The sequence below is a fragment of the Stegostoma tigrinum genome, chromosome 5 (genome assembly GCF_030684315.1).
Source record: "Stegostoma tigrinum isolate sSteTig4 chromosome 5, sSteTig4.hap1, whole genome shotgun sequence".
Lineage (NCBI taxonomy): Eukaryota > Metazoa > Chordata > Chondrichthyes > Orectolobiformes > Stegostomatidae > Stegostoma > Stegostoma tigrinum.
The window spans coordinates 95,775,616-95,788,982 of NC_081358.1; the positions used below are offsets into that span (position 1 = coordinate 95,775,616).

The 13,367-nt window shown below is 46.2% G+C and overlaps 1 protein-coding gene across 5 annotated transcripts in view; it reads right to left on the reverse strand.

The window, feature by feature from the left end:
- Nucleotides 1–13,367, reverse strand: part of nbeal2 (neurobeachin-like 2) — a 218,230-nt gene that overhangs the window by 76,224 nt on the left and 128,639 nt on the right. For all 5 annotated transcript variants that reach the window (XM_048528978.2, XM_048528976.2, XM_059646160.1 and 2 more), the window contains 3 exons: nt 7,238–7,397; nt 4,247–4,349; nt 2,182–2,329 (listed from right to left, as the gene is read on the reverse strand). In XM_048528978.2, the coding sequence (XP_048384935.1) occupies nt 2,182–2,329; nt 4,247–4,349; nt 7,238–7,397 (411 nt within the window). The remainder of the gene's footprint in view (nt 1–2,181; nt 2,330–4,246; nt 4,350–7,237; nt 7,398–13,367) is intronic.

A 13,367-nucleotide genomic window follows, 5' to 3' on the forward strand; every position in this document is an offset into this window, starting at 1 on the left:
TTGATAACAAAGCAAGCAAAAACAAAAGAGAAAAGAGGTTAAAGCCTTCATTACATTGCATCACACATTCATTCTGAAGGATTTGCTATCCCAAGTACAGGACTAGCAAGCATTATCCTCAGATCAGTTGTCACTCTCTTACCTTTGAGTCAGCAGGTGTGGGTTCAAAGAGCAAATCCAGAATTTGAATACATAATTCAAGGTGTCATATTAATGAGTGAATGCTGCACTAATGAAATGTTAAAATGAGGGTCCCTTGGGAGATTTTGATGTCTAATTATAAAGTAAATGGGTGCAGCAGTCATGATAGTTTAATATTCGGGCTCATTTAAATTTTACAGGTAAGTTTCCTGTATGTTGTTTCTAATTTTGATACCAGAAGGCAGAAATTCTCCAGGGATGGTCAGAATAATCAAGGTCATGGGGTGGGCAGGGCAGTGACATGGGATATAATTCAGGAGGTTAGCATGTGAATATAGTTTTTTTGTTTGAATTGCAGAAAAATCTAGGTTGCCCATCCTGGCCCCAAAAACTAACATTGCAAATGCCACATAGAATCTAATTTTTATCATCGTTCAACAATACCCTTTCAGCAAGGCTGGTTTTGCTACATTGAACTAAGGCAAGACCATGGAAGCGTATTTAACAACTCAAATTTGCACTAAGATCCAAATAGATGATACAGGGCTGAGGTCCTTGTCCATTTCCAAAGGTAACTTTAGCCATCTGATCAAAGACAGCAGGGTGGGAATCAGGTCTTTTTTCACTGCGTGCAACTTTGATCTCAATGACACCTCATTCTAATAGGAATGAAGGGGTTCCACACCGCTGTTTGTCAAACAGCTTTAAGTCCTGTTGATTTCTTACAAATATCACCAGAAATGACAAATTATCACCTTTGTCATTCAATCAATCATTCTTAATCAGATTGTGGGATCATTCTGAAAGCAAAATGGCTGCAGTACTGACCCACTTAACATCACCTACTACGTAAAAAAACCCTATATTCATTTACTCACCACCCAGATTGCATCAATTAGCTATGAAGGTAATTTACATTACATAAATTCCAACTATTGGCCTTTTTCTGTTTTAGCCTGAGTATACAGAACTTTAGAAAGGGAACTGTTTATTTTGATTTATTGAGAAAGGTTATAAGCTTTGGCCCACATTAGAGAACCCCAGCAACACTTAAATTCTTAGGCAGGTCATATATAGTTCCGTTAAACTCAGATTTTAAAAATTTATAAGTTGAATGTAAGATGGATATTTGTTTCCCATAACCAGATGGCACCAAAGCTATCTTATGTACTACCCAGCTGCTTGATGTGTTGACACTGTAATAGTACCCTGTTACAGCTATTTGTACAAATGCATATATCAGTGTAAATTAACTGAATTTCATGTAAGCTCTCCATATGCTGCACATGATTTTAATCTGTCCTGCAAAGATACTACAAATACCCGATCCATCAAGTCCTCAAATTTGAAGTCCTCACCATATGTGCTCAATCCCTCACTCTCTGCATGCACTTACAGACTTATAACTCTTCAGCAAATCCTAATTCCTCAACTCTGGTCTCTTACACAGTACCTTTATATCCTTTGTCTTATTATTGGTAGTCACTGCTTTCAACCATCTTAGCCATTAGCTCCATGAATTCCAACTGCGAGCCTCCATCTCTTAGAACATGCATAAAAAAAATTATCTGCTTGGCTAAGCATTTTGCCAGTGATCCTAAAATCTGTTTAGGTTTGGGTCATCTTTCTTTTAATTTCCTGTGAAGTACCAGAGATAGTCAATCTTTAAGATTCAATATAAATGCAAAATTGTTGTTAAGACAACTCTGAGGTGCTGGCAAAGCAAAAAGGTAGATGGGAGATCTGTGATGAGAAATTTTCGTGGATTTTGTAAAGGACAAACTAGAATAGGTCTTTGGTTATTTGTAAAATCATAGCTCCCTGTTCGTTATGATAGGGAGTCATAAATTTATCTTTGTTCAGTTTGAGCTTTAAAAACAATAAACAAAGATAAATTACAAATGGATGGTGGAGGAATGGGCAAACCGTTTATATATCACTCTGGTTTCAAACTTTCAATGAGTTGATTTATCACGATGCCCACACATTTAAGTTAGTCATAACTCGATGAATTCTTGATCACATTTGCACCAATTTTACCTGATCATCATCGTTCACTGTTGCCATGTAAGAGATGATACAGTGCAATTCCTCAGCTGTAACTACTTTGATGAATTCCTTCACCAGGTTGAAGAGTGATAGTTGAACAGTTTTAACATCAGCTGTGATGTGATTATCCTTCTGTGGGCTGAGAAGAAAGGAACTGTTAACTAAAATGGTTGTGAAGCTGCTCCAATCTTCAAGTCAGGGCAAGTCCAGCTCGATGCATTTAGTAGTTTGCTTCCATTTGATGTCCTGATAAGCCAGCAGCAAATGTATTTCACAGAATCACAGAATGGTTACTGCAAAAGGAAGGGCCTTTTGCAAAGTGTATCTGCGCTGGGTCTTTGTAGAAACTATTCAACTTGTGTTATTCTTCCACCTTTACTCCACGACCCTGCACATTGGATTCTTACTTGAAAAGAATCATTTTCATCTTAAAATGTCTGGATTGAACTTGCACTAAACATTCAGACAATGGGAAAATGTCTTTCCTCATATCACCAGTTCCTCTTTTGCCAATTACCTTATGTCTGTCTTCTGTGATTGTCAATTCTTTCATCAATGGGAATGGTTTCTCCCGACCTAGTTGGTCCAGACCCCTCATAATTATTAATACCTCCAAAGTTCCTTCCAATCTTCAATGCTCCGAAAACAGTTCCAACTTCTCCTGTATATTTTCACAAATGAAGTTTCTAAGCCCTCAATCCATTCTCATGAATGTTTCTTTACCCATTTTGAAAGTCACTACATCCTTTTAAAACTTGGTGGAATATTCAAATTGAGGTTGAAACTGTGTTTTACACGTAGTTAATGAGAACTTCCTGGCTGCTCTTCTCTCTGCCCTTAGTAACAAAGCCGAGGGTGCTCTACATTTTGTTAATCATGCTCTCAACAAATCTTACCACTTTCAATGATTTTGCACATTTACATTCAGGTTGCTGCTCTTGCACCCCATGAGAATCATAACTCTCATTTCAGGTTAAAAAAAAATTCAAAAGAACTGTGGATACTGGAAAGCAGAAACTAAAACAGAAGAGGATGTTGCTGGAAAATGCCAACAGGTCTGGCACTCATTTGCACTCACTACAGTTGTCACTCATCAGGACTCATGAAAGAAACCAAATTTGGAAAGGCAGCACCAACTTATACAGCATCAAATTCAAGCCCTGATCGGTTGGAGCATGGTTCACATGGAGATGCAGCAGGAACTGTTGAACTGTAAATCTTAGTTAGCCGGAAAAACTGAGAGCAGACAAGTACACACTGACTGTTCAGAGTATGGGAAACGCAGCAGGGATCGACAACCTCAATGACCTTTTTCTCAATCAAAAGAATTTCTTTTCCCTTGTTGAACACATTCATCATGCTGTTCACTGACAATGGTCAAAGAGGCATGTTGTTTGACCTAAACACATTTGACATCTTTCTTACTCCAATCCAACATGAGCATTGTTGACTCTCCTTCATTCATTCACAGGATAAGGGTGTCACTGGCCAGCCAGCACTTATTGTCCATCCTAATTGCCCACGGGCAGTTAAGAGTTAACCACATTTCTGTGGGCCTGGAGTCACACAAAAGGCCAGTCTAGGTAAGGATGGCAGTTTCTTTCCTTAAAGGACATCAGTGAACCAGATGGGTTTTCCAGACAATTTACAATGGTTTCATGGTCATCATTATAGCTGTTAAAATTGTCTACAAAGTTATAGCAAACCACCAACTGCGTATAAAGTTGCAGGCAAATATTAAGTAACATGGATAACAAATTCTAGCCTTGCTGATGATAACTAAATCTTGACAGTTGTTTTAAATGTGTTAAGTTTCTGATCCGTAAGCTGCTGAGTAGGCAATAACTCTGTAGTTACTGAGCAAGCAACCATTATAAACAGTATTGAATATACACTAAATATACACAGTTGCACAGTAAATAACTCTAACCCTATGAATATCCGGTAGCTCAATTAATAATAATTAATTCTTACTGTGTTGAAAAACCAGGAACTGAACAGCAGATACTTACAACCTACAACCTAAATGATTGACACAGTAAAACTTCCTACTTACCCATAATGAGTCCGGATGGAGTCCAGTATGTACTGCACACCATACTTCTTTCTGATGCGTTGCTTGTGATCTTTAACAATTGTAGATAAGTACTGTATATGCCCTGTGAGTGCAAAGAGAATAAGACAGTCAATGTATATCCTACACCGAAAACAAGTAGTGCTGGAGAGAACAGTGGGTCAGGCAGCATCCATGAAGAGAAAGCAAGCTAACATTTCGAGTCTCAATGACGCTTCATCAGAGCACACAGATTGTCTCTCATCAATCTCTAATTAATTGCACAAGGTTTCTTTGATATGTAGGAAAATTCTACAAAGAGCAGCCTTGCGAATGAAGTCCATATCATTTATGTTACGATGGGGAATGGTCGAACCCCTCTGATAATTAAACTAAAACACAAGCCCCAAACTGCTATGATGGGATTAGAGGTTCCCTTCTAATAATTACCCCAAAGCACCCAGAAAAGCTTGCCTTTCCCCTTGTGGTTAAAAGGAAGAAAATCCCTGATCTCAACTTTACAAGTAACAAGAAATAATTTATTTATTTAACCAAACAGTGAACAAGTTAACAAAAATTACTAACAAATCGTCAATTCCCCCTCAGACTACTAACTGCTCCCCATCTGGTCTAAATTCTACTGGAATGCTGTTTAAATAAAGACAAGTCCCAATAATATAAGCCCAATTAATAAAAAGCAATAAATCATACCTTAATCTCTAAGTTTGCACAGACTGTCTTCAGATTCCACCACCAGACACATTCCATTCCCCACCCCTCCCTTGTCCGCCTTCCACAGGGATCGTTCCCTCAGGGACACCCTGGTCTGCACTTCCTTCAACCCCAACACGTCTCCACAACCCTATGGCACCTTCCCCTGTAACCGAAGGTGCAACATCTGCGCCTTGACCTCCTCAATCCCCAGTATCCAAGGGCTCAAACATACTTTCCAGGTGAAGCAACACTTCACCTGCGCTTCCCAGAACCTAGTTCCATGCACAGTAATATCCACTACAAACCCACTGACTCCCGCAGCTATTTGCACTATAGATCCTCACAACTCACGTCCTGCAAAGACTCCATCCCATTCTCTCAGTTCCTCCGAAATGTCCAGCTTCCTCCTCAACCGACGATTCCTCAGCTCCGCTGTTGACACAGTCCTCAACCAGGACCGACCCATCTCCACACTTCCACCCCCACATCTTCCATTCCCTCATGCAACAGCAATAGGGTTCCACTTATCCTTACCTACCATCTCACCAGTATTCACATTCAGAAGATCAGATGGCATTTCCACCACCTCCAGTGAGATTCCACAACCAGACACACATTTCCCTCCCCTTCACTCCCCGCCCTTGTCTGCCTTCCGCAGGGACCGTTCCCTCTGGGACACCCTGGTCCACACTTCCTTCATCCCCAACACCTCCCTACAGCCCTACGGCACCATCCCTTGCAGCCAGCGAACATTAGGGAAAACGAAGTGTAGACTTGGCGACCGCTTCGTAGAACATCTACGTTCTGCTTGCCCAAAGGACTCTGAACTACTTGCCACCTGCCACTTCAATGCACCACCCAGCTCTGTGATCAACATTTCCATCTCTGGCTTGTTACAAACTGGAGAAACAACACCTCATTTTCCACTTGGGGATCCTACAGCCATCCGGACTCAATATTAAATTCAACAATTTTAGGGCCTAAACCCTCCCATGTCCTAGCCCCCTACCTCCCACACCAAGCCTTGTTATCACATAGCCTGACATTACACACCCGCTGTTGTTAGTCACGAACAGTCCCCATTAACAACTTCTCACCCTCCCAGCCTGATTGTTAGCAACTCCTTTGTCTGTCCAACTGTCTCTCTCTCTCTCTTTGGGCCCCATCCTATCATTTACTCTTTACCCCATCCACTTCCCTATTTTCTGCATATAAAAACTGACGTATTCCCAGCCATCATCAGTTCTGAGGAAGGGTCACCAGACCCGAAATGTTAACTGTTTTTCCCTTCAGAGAGGCTGACAGACCTGCTGGGCTTTTCCAGCAACTTCGATTTTGTTCCTTATTCACAGCATTCGCAGTTCTTTCGGTTTTTATTGGTGAGACTATATCTGGAATACTGTACACACAGTCTGGGTCTCCTTACTCAAGGAAAAACGTAAATCTGTTGGGAGTAAATTCCAAGATGGTTCAGCAGACCAATACCTAGGTTGGGCAGGTTGTCTTATGAGCTAAATTTTACATACATTGGAGTTTAAGAGAAGAAGTTTGACTTGATTGAAACAAACAAGACATTGACTGATCTCGATGAGTCAGTGTGGAATCTGGAACTGGGGGTCACTATTCATAAATTAAAAGTATCACACACTTGAGACAGAAATGAGAATTCTTTTTCCTTTCAGAGGGTCACGAGTCTCTTGAGCGCTCTTCCTCAAAAAAGGTGGTGGAAGCAGAATGCTCGAACATGTTTAAGGTGGTAGACAGATGCTTGCAAAGCAAGGCGGTGAAAGGTTATTGTGGATAGGCCTGAATTTACAGGAATCAGATCTGCCTTGATTTTGTAGAATGGTGGGGTAGATGTGAGGGGCTGAGTGGCCTACTCCTGTTCCTATGTTCATAGCAGCCCCTCAATAAGATCAAAGTTTAAGTGTGTAATAAATGCGAGCCTTTCTGGCGCATCATGTTTTGCCCAATCCCATTACAACCCTTGTTCACATGGATTTGCACACTCAAGTTAATTTCTGAAAAATTATGCAGTTACTAGTTTAAAGTTACTCTTCATTTTTATTCTTACTGAACTTAGAAGAATTTAGCAGTTATAGCAGTTGAATAAATTGCCATGCAGAGATCACAAACTAGGGACTGAAAATTTTGGATGATTCTCAATTGAGACTTGGCTTGATCCTCACACGTCATCTTTTCCCAATCTATCATACTATTGCGCAGGGTGGGGTTTCACGGCCCAGAAAAAGGCTTTCCAAATGAAATGTAAAGCATTACCTAATCGAACGGCGAAGTCACTGTGGCTCCAGATGCGGAAATCAAAGAGCAGGTACTGGTACATACAGTGGAGGAGGAGGTTATTGCCTTCACTAGCTGCCTGCTCCATCAGGAACTGACAGGCCATGAGTACATTCATGTCCACTCTGTGGCTCGGAACCTTTACAAAGAAAGACTTGTGTTTTTATAGCCTGTTTCATGATGACAGGACATGTCAAAGTTCTTGACAATGCAACACATTGATACATAGTCACAAATAACCTGATGACCCATGTTAGAGATGTTGACTGAAGAGTAAAAATTGGCTAGTTATTGTCCCACTCTTCCTCATTTAGTACCATGAGTTTTCTATATCCAATCAAGAATAATGACAGGGCCTCACTTTCATGTCTCAGATGGAAACAGTGACCTCAGTAACCCCAGTATGCACTCAGTTATGCACTGAGGTGTCAGTTTAGATTGTGTTCAAGTCTTCAATGTAGACCCTGAACCCATATCTTCCTGACTCAAGTGAGAGTGCTACCAATGAGCCAAGACTGACATTAATATAAAGAAGCAGAGCAGTTTTTGGGAATGCAAATTTTACAACAATATAAAGACAAAAAGCTGCAGCCCATTACCTGTATTAGTCATGATTCAAAAGGTTTATTAAAGATGAAGTTTTCTGCATCTAACAGGCATTTGAGACTGACTTAACAAAATAGCACAGCACTGAGCCCAGGATGTACTCACATGCACCTCAACCATCCAGGGGTTTCTCTTTCATTTCCAAAACAATGCTGATCATCACACTTCATTTACATTGTTTCTAGCTACACCAAACAACAGAAATCTGCATTCCATAGCCTTTACTTTGTTTCATTATCAATCATGATTGCCAGAAAAAAAAGTGTCACGTAGCACAGTGATAATTTCCTTACCTCTGAGCCAGCAGTGTTGGGTTCAAGTCTCAGCTATTACAGAGGTGTCTAAACATATCTCTGAACAGACTGATGAGAAAATATTGTGCAGGTGTCCTAACTGTCCTGTGAGTATATTACCATTATCTTTTGTACATACATTTGTGTTGATTATTGCTTTTTGACCCTTGAATTCCAAGATAGCATTTAACATAACTAACTGCTTCCTAATGAACACAATCACCATTTTTTGAAAGCATAATATTGAATAGGCTAAGGAACACCTTGACAGACACTTCCATCAATAAAGAGGAAACATATGCCTGAACTAAGGAACAGAGCGATGGGAGGCAGATTCAATGAACAGTTGCAGATAATAGTCAGCACAGCAACTCAGGCTTCATGGTCTCATTTTCCACAGTGTATGGTTCTATCATATCTTCCTTTCTTTAAAAATTTAGAGCCCCTTCAGTATGGAAGCAGGCTATTTGGCCTATCAATCCATACAGACCATCCGAACAGCATCTCACCAAGACCCACTCCCCTACCCTATCCCTGTAACGCTGCTTTTCCCATGGCGAATCCACCTAACCTGCATTTCATTTGACTGCAGGAAGGAACCAGAGGAAACCTGCACAAACATGGAGAAAATGTGAAAAGTCCATGCAGAACCCAGGTCCCTGGCACTGTGAGGCAACAGTGCTAATCAGAGAGCCACCAGGCTACCAACAATCCTCATAATCCCGTACTGCTACGTCTGTGATGGTTCTTTGATAGATTAAGCTAAAACAAATTTCATTGCCACATTCTTTCCAAAGCCTTCTGTCTTTCATCTCTACAAATACTCATCCAACATTCCCTTAAAAGATGCAATGGTCTCTGCATCAACCACACCCTGTGATACTTGTTCTTACTGTTTTAGGGAGAATTATAAACTAATGGTCCATCATCACAAAATGTCGAAAAGGAGGAACAAGACTTTGCCAATTCATTACCTTTAAAAAAAAATTCAAAATTTAAAATCACCTCTTGTTTATGCTAACTCCCATGGAAATTAGACTAACTGTAACCTTTAACACAGAAAAAGATCCTTTACATACGTCTCCAGACAATGATTTATGTCCAGTTAAAAGCAACTTTCAAGCATATCTCCTTGTCCATGGTTTGGACATAAGTTTCAAGCAGGGCCTTGAAGTAAGTACAAAGAGGTTGGATGAAAGAACTTGTGGGAATGGAGGAAATTCCAAAGATTACAGGGGTGAGGAAGGGAGACAACCTGATAATCTGAAGATTAAAATGGGGGTGAAAATTTTAAATGCTGCACTTGGGGGACCAGAAGTCATTGTAGATCAGGGAATACAATGTTAAATGGTGAATAACAGCTGATGCAAGTCAGGACAAGCAGTGCTCTGGATGAATACAACAGATAGAGGATGGGAGATCAGCTAGAAAAGTCCTTGAATAATCAAGTCTAGAGATAACAAATGGTCAGATATGAGCTTCAGAATGGACGGAACTCCTATCAAATAGGATAATGTCTGTTTCCGTAAAGATGGTTATAGATTTCGGAGACAATATGTTAAGAACTTCAGCGAGGAGAGGTGGTTGGGGAAGGGTGGTAGTTTGAAAGGATAGAGGAGTAATCGGCAAGCATATATTTTGAAAGGGTAGGGGCAATTACTAAACAAAGTAAATTATTTACAAATGTTATATGTTATGTAGTTCAGGTACGTGCATGCAATTTAAAAGAAAATTGGGTCGAAGTGTCACAGATAGGATGGCCTTGGCTCAGATAGATTAGGGGAAGTCTCATAAGAAGCCTGCCTTAGTGGTGAAGGTTGGTAACAGGAGAAACTGAATTCATGGTTCCAATCTTTGAAGTCACATTTTCTTCATATTGGAGGTTGGACGGTGAAGAGGAAAAAGGACAAGGAGATGGTTGATACAGATAAGAAAGCACCCAGAAAATCATTTTTGATACTAGAGTAACACACAGTTTTAAGTATATTTCATGTTTCTCATTTTCTTATCGCTATATTTTCAAATTCCCGTATCATCTCAGCAAATCTAAGTTCTACCCTCTCTGTCAGTTACCATCCTTTCTGTAATAGAAACTGTTGTCTCGGCTTTAATAAAATCTATTTTATGAAGTTCTTCTTTTCAGTCTATGCTGAGATGATTTAAGTATACTGCAACTCGTTCAGCTCTGAGCAGGAATTGTCATCCACCAACCTTCTGCAAATGTAACAATTTCCTTCGATTAAAACTGCAAGCTTTGAAAGAAAATGTTTACTCCAAGGGAAAGATAACTGACAAAACATCCTTGTTAAGTTCAATGAAGTTTATTAGCTATCATGAGACCTCATGAAGTTCCATAGAATCTCATTAACTGCAAAGTACATCATTTCCTTCCACATTATCCTGCTCTCACAGGGATGTTAGTTTCTATCCCCAGCTCGCTATGTGGGGATATTAACCTAGTTTTGGACACCAAGAACAATATAATAGAATAGGTGACAATTTAAACAAGCTGGACTAGTGTGGCTGAAACTGCTTCAATTCAAAATAAAATAAGAACTTATTAAGATTTTAATATTATGTTCCTTAAATTGAGGAATATTGAGGAATACAATGAAAGCTTCCAAGGGTAGGCACAAGATGGGTGAGAAACTCAATATAAATTCTTTTGCACTGTCGTATCAAATACTCCAGATCAAATGCAGCATAGGTACGTATATATTATCCCTCAATGACTGCAGGGCAAGCATAGACATACTGTAAGACTTCTGCTCCAGATGCTCTACAAATTGTTTCAGCTTCAACCTGGGTTTGCAAATTCACCAAAATTATACCAGGCTTACAGGGTTAAATAATGTCAATGTATTACATAAATTTCACGTAGTCCATTGAGTAAAGAAGATTGTGAGGTCATCTGATAGTCCTCTTTTAAATGTTAAATACATATTTAAAACAAAGCAATTGGGAAAATGAAGCATGAGGTCACAATTCACATTGACAATTCAGACGTTGGAATCAAAATCATTAATTCTAAATTTGAAGATCTGCACCCCAGGAAGTGAAGTGATGGGGGAGAAGGGTCGGGGGGGTGGGGGGGGGGGGGGGGAAGAAGGGCAGGGAAGGGCGGGGGGGAGAAGGAAGGGCAGAGGGGGAGGGGGGAGGGGGAAGGGCAGAGGGGGAGGGGGGGGAAGGGCAGAGGGGGAGGGGGGAGGAGGGCGAAGGGCATGGGGGAGGGGGAAGGGCAGAGTGGGAGGGGGGAGGAGGGGGGAGGGGAGGGGGGAGGGAGGAGGGGGAAGGGCAGAGGTGGGCGGGGGGAGGGGAGGGGGGAGGGCAGAGGGGGGCAGGGGAGGGGTAAGGGCAGCGGGGAGAGGGGGGAAGGGCAGCGGGGAGAGGGGGGAAGGGCAGCGGGGAGAGGGGGGGAAGGGCAGCGGGGAGAGGGGGGAAGGGCAGCGGGGAGAGGGGGGGGGAAGGGCAGCGGGGAGAGGGGGGGGGAAGGGCAGCGGGGAGAGGGGGGGGGAAGGGCAGCGGGGAGAGGGGGGAAGGGCAGCGGGGAGAGGGGGGGGAAGGGCAGCGGGGAGAGGGGGGAAGGGCAGCGGGGAGAGGGGGGAAGGGCAGCGGGGAGAGGGGGGAAGGGCAGCGGGGAGAGGGGGGAAGGGCAGCGGGGAGAGGGGGGAAGGGCAGCGGGGAGAGGGGGGGAAGGGCAGCGGGGAGAGGGGGGGAAGGGCAGCGGGGAGAGGGGGGGAAGGGCAGCGGGGAGAGGGGGGGAAGGGCAGCGGGGAGAGGGGGGGAAGGGCAGCGGGGAGAGGGGGGGAAGGGCAGCGGGGAGAGGGGGGGAAGGGCAGCGGGGAGAGGGGGGGAAGGGCAGCGGGGAGAGGGGGGGAAGGGCAGCGGGGAGAGGGGGGGGAAGGGCAGCGGGGAGAGGGGGGAAGGGCAGCGGGGAGAGGGGGGGAAGGGCAGCGGGGAGAGGGGGGGGAAGGGCAGCGGGGAGAGGGGGGAAGGGCAGCGGGGAGAGGGGGGAAGGGCAGCGGGGAGAGGGGGGAAGGGCAGCGGGGAGAGGGGGGAAGGGCAGCGGGGAGAGGGGGGAAGGGCAGCGGGGAGAGGGGGGAAGGGCAGCGGGGAGAGGGGGGAAGGGCAGCGGGGAGAGGGGGGGAAGGGCAGCGGGGAGAGGGGGGAAGGGCAGCGGGGAGAGGGGGGAAGGGCAGCGGGGAGAGGGGGGAAGGGCAGCGGGGAGAGGGGGGAAGGGCAGCGGGGAGAGGGGGGGGAAGGGCAGCGGGGAGAGGGGGGAAGGGCAGCGGGGAGAGGGGGGAAGGGCAGCGGGGAGAGGGGGGAAGGGCAGCGGGGAGAGGGGGGAAGGGCGGCGGGGGGAGGGCAGCGGGGAGGCGGGGGGAGGGCAGCGGGGAGGCGGGGGGAGGGCAGCGGGGAGGCGGGGGGAGGGCAGCGGGGAGGCGGGGGGAGGGCAGCGGGGAGGCGGGGGGAGGGCAGCGGGGAGGCGGGGGGAGGGCAGCGGGGGGAGGGCAGCGGGGGGAGGGCAGCGGGGGGAGGGCAGCGGGGGGAGGGCAGCGGGGGGAGAAGGGCAGGGGGGAGGGGGGGAGAAGGGCAGGGGGGAGGGGGGGAGAAGGGCAGGGGGGAGGGGGGGAGAAGGGCAGGGGGGAGGGGGGGAGAAGGGCAGGGGGGAGGGGGGGAGAAGGGCAGGGGGGAGGGGGGGAGAAGGGCGGGGGGAGGGGGGGAGAAGGGCGGGGGGAGGGGGGGAGAAGGGCGGGGGAGGGGGGGAGAAGGGCAGGGGGAGGGGGGGAGAAGGGCAGGGGGGAGGGGGGGGAGAAGGGCAGGGGGGAGGGGGGGGAGAAGGGCAGGGGGGAGGGGGGGGAGAAGGGCAGGGGGGAGGGGGGGAGAAGGGCAGGGGGGAGGGGGGGAGAAGGGCAGGGGGGAGGGGGGGAGAAGGGCAGGGGGGAGGGGGGGGAGAAGGGCAGGGGGGAGGGGGGGGAGAAGGGCAGGGGGGAGGGGGGGGAGAAGGGCAGGGGGGAGGGGGGGGAGAAGGGCAGGGGGGAGGGGGAGGGGGAGGAGGGGGAAGGGGAGGGGGAGGGGGAAGGGCAGCGGGGGGAGGGGGGGAAGGGCAGGGGGGGGAGGGGGGAAGGGCAGGGGGGAGGGGGGAGAAGGGCGGGGGGGGAAGAGCGGGGGGGAGGGCAGCGGGGGGGAGGGCAGCGGGGGGGAGGGCA